The sequence below is a fragment of the Bombus vosnesenskii genome, unplaced genomic scaffold (assembly GCF_011952255.1).
Source record: "Bombus vosnesenskii isolate JDL3184/JDL3185 unplaced genomic scaffold, Bvos_JDL3184-5_v1.1 scf7180000013270, whole genome shotgun sequence".
Classification (NCBI taxonomy): Eukaryota; Metazoa; Arthropoda; class Insecta; order Hymenoptera; family Apidae; genus Bombus; species Bombus vosnesenskii.
This window is the reverse complement of record NW_022882928.1, coordinates 1,559,601-1,576,493: the sequence shown is the minus strand read 5'-3', so window position 1 is coordinate 1,576,493 and position 16,893 is coordinate 1,559,601. Positions and strand designations below refer to the sequence as shown.

General features: G+C 52.0%; 2 protein-coding genes across 3 annotated transcripts in view; one reads left to right on the top strand and one right to left on the bottom strand.

Moving 5' to 3' along the window:
* Positions 1-16,893, top strand: part of LOC117231028 (T-box transcription factor TBX20-like) — a 29,962-nt gene continuing 13,069 nt past the window's right edge. The window contains exons 1-3 of one of the 2 annotated variants that reach the window (XM_033489065.1): positions 1-1,292; positions 6,472-6,865; positions 12,759-13,032. In XM_033489065.1, the coding sequence (XP_033344956.1) occupies positions 1,109-1,292; positions 6,472-6,865; positions 12,759-13,032 (852 nt within the window). In that variant the 5' untranslated portion in view covers positions 1-1,108. Of the gene's footprint in view, positions 1,293-2,988; positions 3,295-6,471; positions 6,866-12,758; positions 13,033-16,893 lie in introns of those variants that run through there. The other variant, XM_033489066.1, reaches the window with a different exon arrangement.
* LOC117231029 lies at positions 10,976-12,118 on the bottom strand. Its single transcript, XM_033489067.1, has one exon. It carries the CDS (start codon positions 12,034-12,036, stop codon positions 11,320-11,322), a length of 717 nt encoding a protein of 238 aa, XP_033344958.1. The 5' UTR covers positions 12,037-12,118; the 3' UTR covers positions 10,976-11,319.

The window sequence follows — 16,893 nt, the reverse complement described above, 5'->3', positions numbered from 1 at the left end:
GACGGCGGAGGCGGCGGCGGCGGCTGTGTGACGGTGACGGCGCGTGGGGCGGTGGAGGTGGTAACGATACGGCGATGGTCGAAGTTATCGGCGGTGGTCGTGTCGGTGGTTAACGGAGGCGTGGCCTGGAACGAGGCGCCTCCGGTGCGCACCGCCCTTGTCTCGCGTTCCTACGTATCGTAGTTTCCCGTGTTTCCACGACTCGGTAGCGTCACGTGACCGGGCGCTCGATCCCTCGAGTTCGGGCGACCGCCTCGACGGCTCGAGGAAGCCCCGAAAAGCAACGCCCAATAGGGGAGCCGTAGGACGCGCGGCTCCGCTCTCCTTGTCTCTCTCGGGCGCACCGGGTCGGTTTCGGTGTCGTTATCGGGGCTTCGCGAGCGGCCAGGCTCGAGCGTCGTTGCCGTGCGAGCGAAGTTGGTGGGGCGAGCGGTGCGCGTGGGAGGAGGAGCGGTGGCCCAGTGAAGTCCGGGAAGTCGAGCAGCGCAGACGCGTTCGTTTTGCGTTGTCTCGTTCTTCGTCGTAAGTTTACCTTTCGAGCAGCAGCAGCAGCAGCATCCTCTCGCCAACGCCACCGACCGACCGATCGCGCGGACTACGTTCCGCGTCCTCGCGATTCGTTCCACTCTCGTTGCGCGTTTTCCTCGCGATCCTCGCCGATTCTCGCGTCGAGAAAGTCGATGGGAAGCGCGCGCCGGTGTTCGGCTTGTCGTTGATCGTCGTTGTCGCGTTATTCGATGGTAACCGGGGTCCAGCTGGTACAACGGGAACCGGCAAACCGATAACGGGTCCGAGTAGTTTCAACGTTTATTTTCGCGAGTGAGGCTTGGTGATTATCGTCCTGCGTATCGTGCGCTTCCTGTCGGCAACGGAGCAAAGTGTTTGCGTTCGGGTGGACGGAGAGAAAGACCGAAGAAGAGAGACGGAAAGAGAGAAAGAGAGAGAAAGAGAGAGAGGGAGAGAGAGAGAAACAGAGAGAGAGAGAGAGAGAGAGAGAGAGAGAGGGAGAGGCAGAGAGACGTCGAACGAGAAACAAAGGCAACACCGGACGCGAGAAGGAAGAGGCCGAGGAAAAAATCGGAATCAAAGTGTCGTCGACCGAGAAGGGATGCCTACAAAGGGGGAAAGGGGAAAAGCGACGGACTTCAGCATCGCGGCCATCATGGCGCCCAGGGGTCCGTCCTTCGGGCATTACCACCTGCAGGGCATTGGCAACGCCGCCGCTACCGCTAATACCAGCTTGGAATGTCCAACTGGCAAAGCATTCGTCGCCAGTTCTGCCCTCGATCACCGTGAGTTTTCCACGATTTTCTCTCTTCTTTCCGAAACGCCGTTCGCGCGGCTCACACCTTCGCGCACCTCCAACAACCTTCTGCTCCGTTTTCGCTTCCGCCCGCAAAACCGCAGGATTACGATCGTTGCGCGACGAGCAAACGTTACGCGTTCGTTAACACGCGAATGGACGTGTTTTCTTCGAGTTTGCGCGTAATGGTATTCGATAAGAATCGGCACGAGTTCTATAAAAGCGCACGAGCGGATGGTTAAACGTTTCGAAAAACCTGTCGGTCGTCGACGTCGCGACCTCTGCGCACACCGATATTCCTGGAAATCGTGGAACTCGAGATCCGAACGAGCTGACTCTTACGGGCAGAGATCCGCGGCCAGCAGTTTTCTATCCGACGGTGGTGCGCGAGTCGAGTTCCGACGAACCTCGACTGGTCGTTGCCAGAACGTAGTGGCGCGTGCACAGTCTGCGAACCGACGCGAGACATCGGGCAAAGACGAACAACGTTCGACGAGAATCTCGACGTTTCGCACCTCACGCCTCACGCCACGCGACGATAACTCGACGATAATTGAGTCGGTCGCAATCGACTCGGTTCCAACGATAAAACTGTCGTTGTTGGTCGCTGGCCGTGTTTAGTTTGGCTAAGCGTCGCTCCACATCCATTAGCCAAGGCGTTGACTACCTTCGGTCGGTTCGATTACGATTTCGTGATCTATCAGAGGCGTGAAAATAGAACGTGAAGCGTCGCATCGAAAAACGCATTTGGCGGGTCAGATGACAATTAGCGTCCGAAATGGGAGCACCGGCGAGCAGAAAATAAGCGACTAATTGTTGCCAACGAACCGCGCCGCGTAAATTTTACCTGTTCGCACCCAAATTAACGATCGTGACTATCTTTGCCCCGGTTGCTTGAAGCCTGGCGTACGATTCACCTACGTTTTCTTCGAATTTCGCGTCGTTAAGAAAAAAGCGATAGCAATTAGATATTTACTCGGAAGCGATAAGCGAGGTGCTTGCCAGCGTGGACGAAGAGGAAAGAAAATTATCGGGTTGGACGAAGAATCCGCGTTAATTTTCAAACGAAAAAGTAGCATCGCGGACGAACGATTTTTCTACGAGGGAACGTAAATTGCTCCTGTTTTTGTCTCCGTGAACTCGTCCGGTGCTTTCAGCCGGTAATCACATTAGCACCGTTAACGACGCCATTACAGCTCCCGTAGCAATCTAGAGATTCTTAATCGTTCCCAAGAACAAGTTTTGCCACATAGAGTGGGCGAGGTGGAAAACATTAAATACGAACTGCAATTAGATTCATAGGACCTCTATCGCCGCCGTCCGTAATCATTGTTTCGCGAATACGTTCTACGTCTTGCAATGCTACCGGATAATGGAGAAAAAAATTTCCATTAATAATACGCCGATGTAAAAGCGTGCTGTAGTAAAACGGCTACGTGAAATCGATTCAGGCTCGCGGCGATGTAGCGTGTTCGCTATCCAAAGGATATTTCAACGACTTAATAATGAAATTCGCCCAACGATAAACGTTAATGCCGGGTAATGGTGCTCGAATCTCTGTCCAAGTTCGTGTTCGATTCGACGTTCCAGTTATCTTGTCCGTGTCATCTCTTTCTCTCTCTCTCTCTCTCTCTGCCTCCTTCTCTCTCACTCTCTCACTCTTTCTCTCTCTCTCTCTCTCTCTCTCTCTCTCTTTCTCTCTTTCCCGTATTCGTCGGTTTAGGTACCAGCCAGGAATCTAGAAGGAAGCGCGTCAACTCGTGTAACGCGATCGTTATTCGGCTCGTTCCGTCGATCCTTTTGAACAACATCCTTCGAACGGCTGGGTGGTGACAGGATTCTGGGTGGTCGACTGTCGGTCGTGGCAAAAGGAAGCTGACGTCAGTAGCTCGGTCATATTTCTTCTTGCCTTAAGATCATGGAACGTGGGACCACCTCTTGGCACGCTACGGCCAGAGTTTTAACTCCTTCCGTTGTCCGGAAAGCTTCCGGTAAGGCTTGCACCCTCACGAATCTTCTTTTCGATCCCCATCGGCCATCTACTCAAAACCGAGATTCTCTTCTTCTCTTTGTTGCTTTGCCTTCGATTCCTCCCTTTTATTCCTCGTGCTTTCTTCTCTCCCCCTGGTCGCGCTCTATTTCTCCCTCTCCTCTGCTTCCGGTTGTTTTCTGGCCGCGACGATACGTCCACTCTGCGTCTGTGTGCCGTTTGAAATTGCCAGGGCCGCGAACAAACGCGTCTCGCGAGTATCTTACATCCGACTGGTTCGGACGAGAGGAGTACACGCTGGAGATCAACGTCGAAGACGTACGGTCGTAACGCGTCGCGTGTGGTTATACAACGTAATTAATGCACACACGACACGGTCGGAACGTAGCAGGTTGTTATTGCCTCCGTTTTATCGCGTACCTCGCCATTAGAGTGGCGGTCGGCGCTACTCGCGACCACGTTGCTGGACCTTTTGAGAATTCTCCTTGCTCGAACGATGCTGGTGTTGGTGATGTGGTGGTGGTGGTGGTGGCGGTGGTGTTGTTGTTGGTGGTGGTGGTGGTGGTGGTGGTGGTGGTGCGTTAATGATATCGACGATTCACCGCAATCTGTTCTTTTGTCGTGTCGAAAACAGAAGCGGGATCACGCGTGCGTGTACGTGTGTGTGCACGCGCGATAAAGAGGGCGAGAGGCAGAGAACAGGAATTCGAGATGAAAACCGCGAATGCGTGATGTCGTGAAAGAACGTCGAGGTCGGAGCGCACGCAACACGCACGGTTGAGGTGTTAATTTTAACACCCGGCTTTCCCCGATGGTCGCCGTTGTCGAGCCGACTGGCTGTTTCGAAGCGACGCACGCGTTTCACGAAACCAGTCCCGCTCGATGGCTCAATAAGGAAATCGTGGAATTTTGTCGTCTGTTACGCGCGAATCGTTTGTACGACCTCGGCCCGCGGACCGTTCTTTTCACTCGTCCAGTCGATCGCAACACGCGCACGGCCCAGCCTTTGGAATCGCGTTATTGTTGGTCGGCCGACTCTACCACAGATAGGGTTAAGGTAGAGTGCAGGGGGAGCAGGGGATATGCGTGCGCGACAAGTGCCACGGCCTGCGTGAGTGCGTACATGCACGCAGATGCGATGATGATGCACGCAACCAGCGAGAAACGCACGCGATGCGCTGTTAACTTACCTTCCTTTTTAACGCGCTTCGTGGCCCTCTTCTTTCTCTCATCCACGCGTTTATCGGTTTCTCCGAAGTGCCCCTCTCTATCTTTGCATCGTTAAATTTCCGCCGATCGACGCCCATTCGCCTTTCGCAGCCTTTTTTCCCTTTTCGCGCTGTTTCCCCGTCTTTCTGATCGTACGATGCCTCGTAACGAGTACCTCGCGTCTCGTCGCGTTTTTTTTTTTTTTTCCAATACGCGCCGATACGTCTACGATTCGCCTTCCGTCGCCACTAACGATCGTTGGATCGCCGCGAAAACGTTTACAGCGGAACGTTGGAAAGAAACGGTGAAAGTAATTGGCCTGGCGCTATATCTGTCAAATACGTCGTCGAAAATTTGACGAAAAACCGGTTTGGGCACGCGCGCTTCAGAAAACCTTCGCCCGTGTACAGCTTGGCCGGAGTATCGGAAACGATTCCAACGACGATGCCAAACGCCTCTAGAACTGTAACTAACTTTTTAAATCGTACGCTTTTCCACTCCGCATCGACGACTCTCGACCGATCTTCCTAACGGACCAGAACCGTTTCTTCTCCACGTTAGTCCACGACTATACACGTAGGTACGTTACGTACGATTTCCGCGGCATCCTCTCGCTCGCTACATTTTCCCTTTTTAGCCGCCGCCGTATCTCGAACGGTTTCGCTTTCGTTTCGCTATTTCGCATCAGCTGCTTTGTCTCTTCTTACGTCTCTCCGTGCTGCGAATATCGATGCGTCGAACAATATCGCGCGTTGCGTATCTACGTTGCGTGTGTTGCGCGATGTCGTGACGTTAAGCGACGTTCGAAAGTCGAATCGCTCGCCCGAGATCGGTTAAGGGAACTTCGTTGCCGACGCTCGTTTCCGCTTTTTAATGGTAGCTTCTTTGCTACTAGTCCGGAAGTACGCGTTCCTTTTTTACTCCTCTCTTCGCTTTTCTCGCTCTCGAAACGTGGCGTCTCGTTGGGAGGATCAGCGATCGAACGGTTTCTCTCCGTGAGTCGAATTACGCCCGATATCGGTTCTTTGGCGAGGAGAAAGAGAAAGAGAAAGGGGAGGAGGGGAGAGGCAGGAGAAGAGGGTTTCTCCTGCGAAGCGTGTTCGGTAATACTTTCTCGAGAGAAGCAATTTTTTCCCGCTCGCGACACGTGTGCGCCAAAGTGTGCGTAAACGCACGGGTATCACCCGCGGATCCAATTTGAGATACGACGCCGGAAGACGCATTGTTCGCGCGGAATAGTACAAATTAACAGATCGGTATCGTGACGGCTGCAATTAACATTGTGTACACTGGGCGCGGTGGATTGGCTTTCTTGAAATCTGACGGTTTAATTAGGCGCCACCTTCGTGGCAGATGCGCGCTCGCTTCGATTAATTACCTCTATACTCGGCTTCCCGTATCGTTTCGGTTCATCTCGCTCGTTTTAAATCGACACGCTCAATGGTAGTCGCGTCGCGTCGCGACGAGAAACAGTGCTTCGCGACTATTTCGTTTTACTCGTTGACTCGCTGTATTTGTCGCTTTCAAGGGAGACGACGTACACGAGATGGCGAGTTTTCGTATCGCGCTAACGAGCCGCGCCTCCGAGACCACGTTTCTGTTTCGCGCGTTCCCACGTATTTCCACTGCCTCGTCGTATTTAATTCAACCCCTTCCCGTACTTTAGCGAGTCAGACTCGCGACGAAGAGTTTCGCCCAAATTGACCAGACACTTGGGCCAAATGTACAAACGTAACAAGCCGAGCTCGCTGACTGTTCCTTTGCCCGTTACGATCGCCACCGAATGTTAATTCCTGTTTACGAGCATCAGTCCGGTCCGTTTCGTCGAACTAAATGGCACGGCAAGGGGTTAACGTTGGCAAAGTCGAACTTTAACGGTGTGCCGTTGCGCTTTCATCTTGTCTCGCCGTTAGGAACCCGCGACCGAAGCAAAATCGACCCGAAGCCAACGCGAGTACGAATGTTTCAGGAACGAGAACGTCACCGGTGAACATCGTGGCAACCGCGACCGTTGTGACGGACGAAGCGTTGCTCGCCGACGACGAGGTAGACAACTGCGAAGGCGAGAGCGAGGGGACGGAGAAATCGACGCAAGAAGAGGATGAAGAGGTGGACGTGGACGTGGAGGAGTGCAGCAGCATCGACGACGGGCCGGTTCACGGAGTGCCGGATGATCTGAGCACAACGACAGCCTCGACGAGAAATTGCCAAGACGGTTACAACGAGCACGAACGGAAACACCGACTGCGAACCAGTTGCAACTCCGACGAGCTCCGGGACGTCGAGTGTCATCTCGAAACGAAGGAACTGTGGGACAAATTTAACGACCTCGGCACGGAAATGATCATTACGAAAACGGGCAGGTAAGCAAAACGTATCGATCGTTTAGCTCGCGCGACCGAGAGCAGGAAGGTCGCGTGACGCGTGCAGGTGCAACGAAAGATAGCCGGGAATCGGGAATAGCCAACGAATCGGCAGATATTCGTCTCGCTTCGAAAATTAACTTCCATTTCGTGAGAATCGCCGACTAGAGGCAACGAGAGAGAGAGAGAGAGAGAGAGAGAGAGAGAAGAAGAGAGAGGAGGCGCCAGGAAGAAAACATTTGGTAATCTTCGTTACGTACCTTGGAAATTCGAAGGAATCGCGTTCCACTTAACCGCGCGTTACGACTTCGATTTACTACGTGCGAACAAATTCGAAACTTGGTTGCCGAACCAAGCACGCGTTCGGCTAATAACGGGAAAATAAAATTTTTTTCGGCCGCAATTAGGCAACGTCACGCCGCGCCGTTACGGCCCCGGTCGACGGTCGTTAATTATCGCGGTAGAAACACTGGTAGCGCGTTTCGAACAAAAGCCAGTCTCTCTAGCTCGTAGCCCCGTAGTATACCGTTCCTGACGTTGTTGTCCGACGGATACCGGCAAATTGCGACAGCCCAAACAAAACGTCCGAACGAACGTACTCGAACTAATGGATTTCATTGACCGACGTTTTACGAGATATTTAAGGGAGTTTTCGGTGTAATTTATCGCGGCAATTTGTGCCTCTCTCCTGTTTCTCTGTGTGCATACTCGCTCGCTCGCGCGCTCGCTTTCATTTTTATAGGTATGCTAATAAAGCGGAGGCCGCAGCTGCGCGCTCTAAGGATGCGTGACCACGTCGAAATTACGAGATGTTTGCGCGCATGGGAGACCCGTCTCTAACTCGCTGTCCCTTGTAAACCACCCTGCGCCACAGCCTCGTTTTCCACGTCATCCTTCGCGCCACCGTAAAAACTCGAAACCGTTCGAACGCGTTCGATTTTTCAAATCTGCGTCGCGTTAATTACGCGGCAGCGGTAATTAACGCGCGCGCGCGTCGTTTTCCGTCGCGTCGTGCTCGTCGATCTCGAAATGTTTCGTCGATGCGAAACGAAACCGAGTAAATACGGTACGTGCGTTATCGTCGGCGATACAGTTGGAAACACGCGACCGGTTGGTCGGTGAGCGCGAAGAAGAAAATCGAACGAGACGCAAACGGCTTCCGGAACGGGACGTAGGCCGCCGTACGTAATTATAAATTATTATTCGATGAGAGTCCGTGACAGGCGGAGCGTCCGATTCGCGTGCTGCACCACGAAACGCGTCAGATCCGGCCGGCTACTATGCTCGATAGGAAAGTTGTCGGATTTGGAGGAGCGGAATCGCTCGAGAGACGTACTTTTGTCGAAACAATCGTTTGATTCGAAATGCTTGGAAATTATCGCAGGGCGTGTCGTTGGCTCGACTTTCTTTCTAGGCACGATCGATATATCAAGAACACGGCGATGCACGAATAGCGTCGTTAGCACGAGAAACTTGGCACGAAATCCCAGCTGAACGAAAACGTCAGTCTCTCGAGTGACAATACGAATTCGGACCAATCAGGTGGAATTGTCTGGCTCTACGGGGTGCCAGCACCATATACTCCTCTGATTCTTCCTCGAGGACTAGCACAGCTCACGGGGTCTCTTTTTTCCCACGTTGGCACCCGCCAGCGTTTCCTTTCTCCTTCTTTCTCACCTTCTCCCTCTTCTCTCCTCTTTCTCTCCCTCTTTTTCTCTCGCCTTTCCCTTCCATTCTTTTTCTTCGCCTTGTCGTCGTTCTTCTCTAGACAACGCGACGACCTCGATTTCAATATCGCGAACAAAGCCAATTTCGTGCGTGCAAAGTCGTTACCGGCCGCCGAACCAGAAGAAGAAAGCAGAAATATCGCAGGTCGCTCGCACGGCTCGGCTCGGCTCGGCTCGAGTCGAGTCCGGCGAACGAAGGCCTCGCACCTTCCACGGCGGCCCATCTTTTTCTCTCGTACCCTATAATCAACGAGTTTTCGCCGATCCTTGTTTCACCTGACCCGATAACAGACCCTTATCTTCCTCTCTTTATTTTGCTGCGAACCGTGCACACGCACCGTGGCCTCTTTACCGACGATGTCAATCGTCGAAAATAAAACGATCGCGTTCGGTAGGGAAACGGGTTCGGTGAGTTTTGCGTACGCGAGCTGCCTCTTTTCGCAACGGTTCGTAAAGTCACGGCAGAGGTAGCGAAAATCGAACGGTTGTTCACAGTCGCGACGGGTGTATATTTTTCAAAGTTTAAGTAGGTAAGCGTGGACTGCGAGGCAACGCGCAGAATAGGAGGTGTGGACGAGCAGGTCAGCGGAGAGCGAGACAGGATACCGGCGGATAGAGGGTACTCGTCACGCGAACCCTTCATCAAGGTGCCAGCAACCTACATTATACACTCACACGTGCCTCGACCGGTAGGGTAAACGTGCACGTTACGCGAGAACGTGCACGGATCGCGAAACACGACACACGGAACAACCGAAGGAATGAAAAGACGATAGAGAAAACGCGAGAAACGAGGACAAGGATGGGCCGAGTGCGAGAAAGAGAGGGTCAATGGGAACGGAAAGGAGCTGGTAAACGCGTCTATTTATCCCTGTTGCTCTCTCTTGTTCTCTCGGTTGCAACCAAAATTCCAGCCGATACGTGGCTGCGAAAAGAAGCGGCAAGAAACGTCCAGAAATTCCACGCCTCGATATCTGTCTATCTATCTATCTATCTATCTATCTATCTATATATCTATCTATCTATCTATCTATCTATCTATATATATATATATATATATATATATATATATATATATATATATATATGTAAATCGCAGCCTGTAGGAATATAACGTACATAAGGTACACGGTATGGGGAAAAAGGTCAAGAACGAGCTAATTATCGAACGATCGACTCGCTGCTCGGGATCGTCGAGCAGCTAGGTGCGACGCGGAAAGAGCCGGGACATAATTATAACAGGGACAACACCTGGCGGTGTTGCAAAGTCGTTAGCTCGGCAAACATTTAAGTAACTCGGATGGCCTTTCGGATCGCTATAATATCCAGTGCTTCCGTAATCCATTTGTAGCAGCCCCTCAGCCGGTGGTTCTGTCCTCGGGGCTGATGGCTTCTCCGACCACTCACTCCACCCCTGAAACGCGTATACGACGCTACTCCCGCTACGGACTAGGGCAGACCAACCAACCAACCAGCCAGATGTACGTATGCGTCTGCACGTATACACGCGTAACGCGTATTTCGAGGCTGTTGGGGTGCTTTGGGGTCGAGGTGTTCCTGCGATTATGGCCTCGTTAGCCACGGCCCATGGAGGGCTTGTTTGTTTCTGCCTAATTTGACAGGGAAATACGCGATGCAATGAGAGACAGCTATTTCCAAGAGGGTAGAGCGGCCAGGAGGTAGAGAGAAAGTGAAACAGACAAACGATCTTTTTTTCCTTCTGATCGTACGAATCGTTTCGTTTAATCGCTTCGCGCTTCGTTTCTCTATAATTTTCCATCAATTCGCTCGCTAAACTTATTCGACGAAGAATGGCGCTTAAAATTAAATAAAAACATCAACGACGCGCTACTTTACGAACGGCCGATTGTTCGTATAATTTAGGAAATCCGCACGCAAGGCGACCGTTTCGGAACGTAACAAATCAACGACCCGTGCCTCGTGATTCTCTATAAAGATAAGGGCAATCGTGTTCACGCGCCAGATATACAGGGGTTGGACGAGAAACGAGAAATAGGGACGCAACGAAGGATCAGGGGAACGATGCATTGACTTACTATCGATACTTAATAGCCGTTTCCATGTATTTCTATTCCAACGCCGAGCGCGGCAGAAACTACCCTACAGGGTGGTTACTTTTTTTCTCCATGATATATTACACGAGGATCGGTGCTTTAAAATGAGAAATTTGTATGGCAAGGGGGGTGGCTGCGAACGATCGAAGGCGGCAAAACGGTGATCGCGTCGTCGTTCGTTTTCCCGATCGAGCGTGGTCGATTCTTCGGTAGAGAGTCGCGTGCTCCGAATTTCCGAGCCTGAAGAAGGTCCATCGGTAACCGTCGAAGAGACGTCTAACGAGATCCACTTTTCAGACGAACCGGACGAAAGGGTAGGATCTGGCGCGACCGTCCCGCATCGTTATCGTGATCGTTGCAAAGAATACATCGTAGTGGAAGAGGCATCGAGAAAGCTCGTTCATCGGTGAATCGATCTTTGCGGTTGGCGACTTTGAGGCAATTGCGGCGTTTGCGGTCTCGAGGCTCCGTCCGATCGACCGTCTTTCAACGAACGCGTACGATTTGTCGCATTCTCGTGGCTTTCAACGCGGTCGTTGTTAAATCGTCGATCGGCTTTGAAAACGCTGCTCGTTGTTGCTGTCGCGTCTTTCGGCGGTTCCGTGCGAAAGCAGGACGCTTCGTTCGACGAGCAAAAAAACGGGAAATGATGTTACAACGGGACGGTTCCGGAGAATCTCCAGCTTAGAATAGCGAGGATTCCGCAAATTTGACTGGACAAAAAGATTTGATAGGTCGTGCTGTGTCTCGCGAATATCGCCAACGAAAGCAGCAAGACGACGTAGATCGTGGTGTTGATCAAACGGCAGGAGCACGAACTGGCCGATGGAAACACGCCTATTCCACGCCTGACGATACTTCGAACTAGAATCGACGCCTCTTGGATGCGTTGCCGAAGGCTGTCGGTTCCCGCGGAGATCGACCTGTATCTCGACGTTACTTCGCAGATAATTTCTTCCGTAGTTTGGATCTGTTTCTCCTCCATCGTCTGCGTCGTTTCCTCTTGCTTGGCTCGCGGAAGGCACGTATCGTCCGTGCTCTGGTCTCGCATCGTTCTTCCACCGTCCGATCTACCACGAGCGGCGATCGCCGGTGACGATTCCTTTTTCCATTTCCGCGCCGTTTTCGAGCAAACGTTCTGTATCGATTTCATCAGCTGATCGTCGCCGATCGGCGCTGCTTCCAACTCCTGATCGTTCGCGAAGATCGAGAACAGATCTTCTTGGCGGAGTCTCGATCGAACGCACGGTGGAAGTTCCTCTAAAATCGACATGACGTTTTCAACGCAGGTTCTTCGACATACTCTGCTCTGTGGATTGCACGGTCCCGGACACTCGGTGAATTGATCGGCACGTCGGGACGAATTCATCCTTTGCTCGTGCGAGGACGACGAATCCGGTAAAAATCCAAAAACGTAGCGTTCCTCGTGAAGCGTAACGAACGGTTTAGAAACGTCGGTGCACTTGGCCGCCGATCGAAGCTACGTCAACGAACACGCGCATCTGTCCGACGCGTGCGCCTCGACGCTGGAGGTGTTGAAAAGTTGACTGCATATAACGAGGTTCAAGGGTGACTCGCTCGTAACGAAGCTTGAAAGGCCTGCGGGCGCTCCTTTCAATCAAACCGACTAGTTAGACGCGCCTCTACGTTGCTTTCTAACTCGAGAACTCACCACACGCTTCCAACGAGAATCGGTCGTGCCAGGAACCTCCGGACGCGTCGTCGCTCTTTCCTCTGCGTGTTTTCGCAACTTCACGAACGCGCGGTTCTCGTTGCGCAAACGCTTCGATACGGTTCGTCGATCATATACATTTTTTTTCTCTTTTTTTTTTGTTTTTCTTTTTGATATCCTTTTCGCGATCGGTCAATTATTACGCGCGGTTGAGCCGCGGTTTTCCATTTAGTCGAGGTTAAACGTCGAATTTTCTATCGAACGAGATCGTAAGAACAAGAGAACGATCGGCAACTTCAGCGCAGTGCCTGTAACTATGTACATGGTTGCGATTAGGCGCGCGCACGGTTCTCTTTCCGAACGTCGATCACCGAGATAAGCAAAAAACGTTCGTTCGCTTTTCTTTTTTTTTTTTTCAGACGAATGTTCCCGACCTGTCGCGTATCGTTCAGCGGATTAAAATCGGAAGGCAGGTACGCGGTGTTGATGGACATCGTGCCAGTGGACAACAAACGATACCGATACGCGTACCATCGTAGCTGTTGGTTGGTCGCGGGGAAAGCGGATCCACCGGCGCCGGCGCGGCTCTACGTTCACCCGGACTCACCGTTTACCGGGGATCAGCTACGAAAGCAGGTGGTCTCGTTCGAAAAGGTCAAGCTGACGAACAACGACATGGACAAGCACGGCCAGGTAAGAAAGTTCGCGAGCAACCGCCTGATCGCTTGTTCGTGCACCCTCGTAAAGCTGGTATGCACGTGGGTCAAATATCGATCTCGGCGGAACAATCTACCTCTGTGTTTTGACGAGCGCGCTTCGCATTTTTACGACTGTGAAATTCGAACGAAGTTCGTCGGGTTCGCGGGTCGGACCGGACCGAACCGGGAACGGGGCGGCCACGACGTTCGCTTCGGTCGACCAGATTCTGCGAGATCGAGCGGCGATCCAAACTAGCCAGACATTCGCGTTATTTATCGCCAAATTCACACATTCGCGGGTTTCTTCGAACGTGGTGAACCGGTGATCGGATCACGGGACGTGCGCATACGTTGCTCGAGAATAAGACGAAAGATTTAACGAACGACCAGTGCCAACGACGTCGACAATGCTCACGGATTACAGTGTCATTTTTCACCGGTAGAATCGCGCAGTTTCGCTCTGCTTCGAGGCATCGAAGACGTCGTTGACGAGATTTCGGACGTTCGCGCGCACCGAAAATGGCCTCGTAAAACGAATACGCGACGTTACCGGGCACGTAGGCGTGGCGTTATCGTCAACACTGCTCGTTAATCGTGGGCGTCGAAGCTGCCAGCGCGTGAAACGTAATATTCCGTCGTCGTCGTCGTCGTCGTCGTCGTCGTCGTCGTTCTTGTCGTACTCGCGTACATCGATCGCGATGCTCGACAGATCTGTTTCCTTTTCGTCGTGTACTGGCGCCAATTGCAAACGGCTGGAAGAGACGAGACGCTGGAAATTTTCTCGAGTCGATAAAAACTGTGATTCGGACAGGCGTCGGTGGCTAGGTGGTAGCAGAGCCGAGTGCGTTTCTTTCGGGCTCGCAGAAATATCGCAAGCATAGGAGGTTTACGTCGTAAAAAGTATAACTGTATGGCGAAAAGAGAGTAACGCGGGAAAAGAGCGTAGATCCGGGGAGAGGCGAGAAGCAAACGAGGGTCGCGCGAACCGTCCACTCGCGGACTGGCCATAATGTTACGAGCATTATAGGCGGTTGGTGGTAGTGTCTGTCGTAGGTGGTGTGTATAGTAGGCACGACGGCATGCCTATAAGCTAATAAATTGAATGGATGTTTGCCCGGAGCTTTTGTCATGATGATCACGAGTAGCCCACGCCTGGCCTGTTGAGCACCTTTTGAATCTCTCTCCGCCAGCCTGTTCCCGTCTCTCGCGCGCGCCTCCTCCACCTCGACAACCTCGCGCGCTCGCTTCCCGACACTTTCTTTCGCTTTCGTGCGCGCGTATACCTTCGCTGATCCGTGTTACGTTCCGGTTCGTACCGAAATGTTCCGTTCCGATCCTTATCTGTCCGCGATATCGAGCATCGACATTTCCAAGTTGGCGTACAGTCAGTATCCCTGAAAGCAGCACGACTGCGTTTCCTTCTCGACAGCCTGGAACGATCAGTGTGGTTGCGCACCGGACGAACACACGTCTGCATCCATCTACACTAATTAGACGTTCGTTAACACCGACGTTTTACGGCAATGAACGATTCCGTTTTGCGACGTTCTCGCTATACCTGCGTATTTACCTGGCGGTCGTTTCATCCATTACGCGTTCTGCACCGCGAATTCTTCCAGAGAGAGAGAGAGAGAGAGAGAGAGAAAGAGAGAGAGAGGAAGAGAAAGAGAGACTGTAACCACGAATTCGACGGGGTGTCGTCGTTCTTCGAACGCGCGTTACGCGCTGCGTTACGTACTCGTACATGCGGCGTCGTACTACCGCTGTGCCGTATTGTAGCGACACGTGCATCTCCAGAAATGCATTTTTCAGCGGAGACGCGAGAAACCTTGGATAGGCATAAAGGATAGGCGTACGTAGGTGAATATACATGTAAAGCATGGCGGAGAGCAAGTGCGAAGGAAAGAAGCGGGCTAAAAGAAGGAAGGAAAGGAAGGAAGAAAGAAAGAAAGAAAGAAAGAAAGAAAGAAAGAACGAAAGAAAGAAAGAGAAGGAAAAAAGGCTAGGCAGGCGAGTGTCGAGGAACAGACACACCGGTTAAAAGCAGTCGTGGTGAGCGGAGTCGAGCCAGGAGAGCCGGGAGAGCTGGGAGAGCCACGCAACGCCAGTCAACTCTCAACTCGACGACTCAAGTGGTAGGGAACATTCCTTCGCTACGGCCACTATTTCATCGTTTCGTATGACGCGATATTATAAGACCCCCGCCTGCGTGTTGGCTACTACACGGTGGTCCAAAAGCAAGCATCCACCTGCGACGACGAGTCGTCTTGTACGATACCTGTAGGGAGATACGTTGCCGCGCGCCTCTCCCGCTACTATTCCCCAATGCTGGCCTCACCGGTCTGCCGATCCACCGATATTTTTCTCCAGTTTAAATCTAAATTACCGTGGAAACGGTACACCGTGCGCTCCTACGCTCGGCAACTGCGACGATTTTTGGGACGACCGGGACGGCAAAGTCGAACAGAACGCGCAAAGAGATCGAGTTTCGACTTTGCTTCTCTCCTTCTCTTTTTCTCTCTTTTTATTTTTCTCTTGTTTCTTTCTTTCTCCGATCGAGGATCCGTGACTCGGACAAAAAACGGCAGCAAAAATCCGACCGTCGAATTCTTGCGTCTTGTCATCGTCGTCGTGCGCGCTTTTGACATTTCCCTTCTAAATACGTAACGAACCGAAAGCGACACGGTTCCGTTCCGTTTCGTTTCTACCGTGTGATCGACGTTAATACCATCGGGAGAAATATTTCGCGTCGCTACAACGATCACGAGAACGGGACGAGCATCGGCATCAAAAGATATTAATAATTTCTTAACACGGCGCGCTTTTAGCGCCGCGGATACCAGGAAGCTTTAGTCAGCCGTAATGTTGAGATTAAAAATGATTTATGATACATCGAACGAGGAGATAGCGAATATCCAATTGGAATTTATGATGTAATTGACTAAACGGCAGATATAATAGCAAGGCGCGACTAATACGAGTATATTCGATGAAACCGTAAAGCTCATTATCATCGACGTTGCTACTTTGTAACCGAGTAAATCGTTTTCATCTCTCTAATAAAATTAGACTAATCTTCCGATGTCTGGATCGGCGAGTCGCGTTATCGGGCTCGGATAAAAATAGGCAAAGTACGTTGCAAGACGCGCCGTACACGGTCCTTGCAAACCGACGATTCTCACGATCATGCGCTCAATGTCCTTTAGGCTGACGTCAGGTATTAAATTTCGTGCCTCTAAGTAGAAATCCAGCAAGGCGATAGGGCTGACGGAGGAAAGACAGAAAGGGTCGATACGTTGAATTATTTTATTCGCGTCTCGTTGTCCTCGTGGCGGCGCGTTACGCCTCGATTCGTCCGGGCGGAAACTCGCGCGCGTTGCTCTTTCAGAGAGAAGAAAATCGCGCGAAGAAAAATCGGTGGAGACGAAGGGAAGAACAGAGGGACGACGCGTCGTCGAAACGATCGTCGAAAACGAGGAAATCGGAAATCGGTACGAAATAGACGCGTTGCGTCGGTCGCGCGAGCACACGCTGTTACGAAGAAATCGGTGTACGTTCGGTGGCATCCACACGAACAGTCGAGCGAACAGAGTAGAGCAAATTGGAGTTCTGACAGGTTGCAGTGGGGTGTCCCACTATCCAACGGTGCAGAGAAAACGGATAGGGGCACCCCAGGATCCCAGACACCTATAATCGTACGGGCATAAAGTTGCCCGCTTGGAAACCTACGGTTCGGTCCACGGGGCCGCGCCGCGCCGCCGTACTCGTTATCCGGACTCGAATTAAATTCGAGACCTTTTCCTTTTTCTCTGCTCCATCGAGAGAACACAATCTTGCACCCGAAGGAGGACGGGAG

Bases quoted from the DNA above. Each gene is read 5' to 3' on its own strand.
- LOC117231029 (XM_033489067.1), bottom strand. From the start codon at position 12,036: ATGAATTCGTCCCGACGTGCCGATCAATTCACCGAGTGTCCGGGACCG.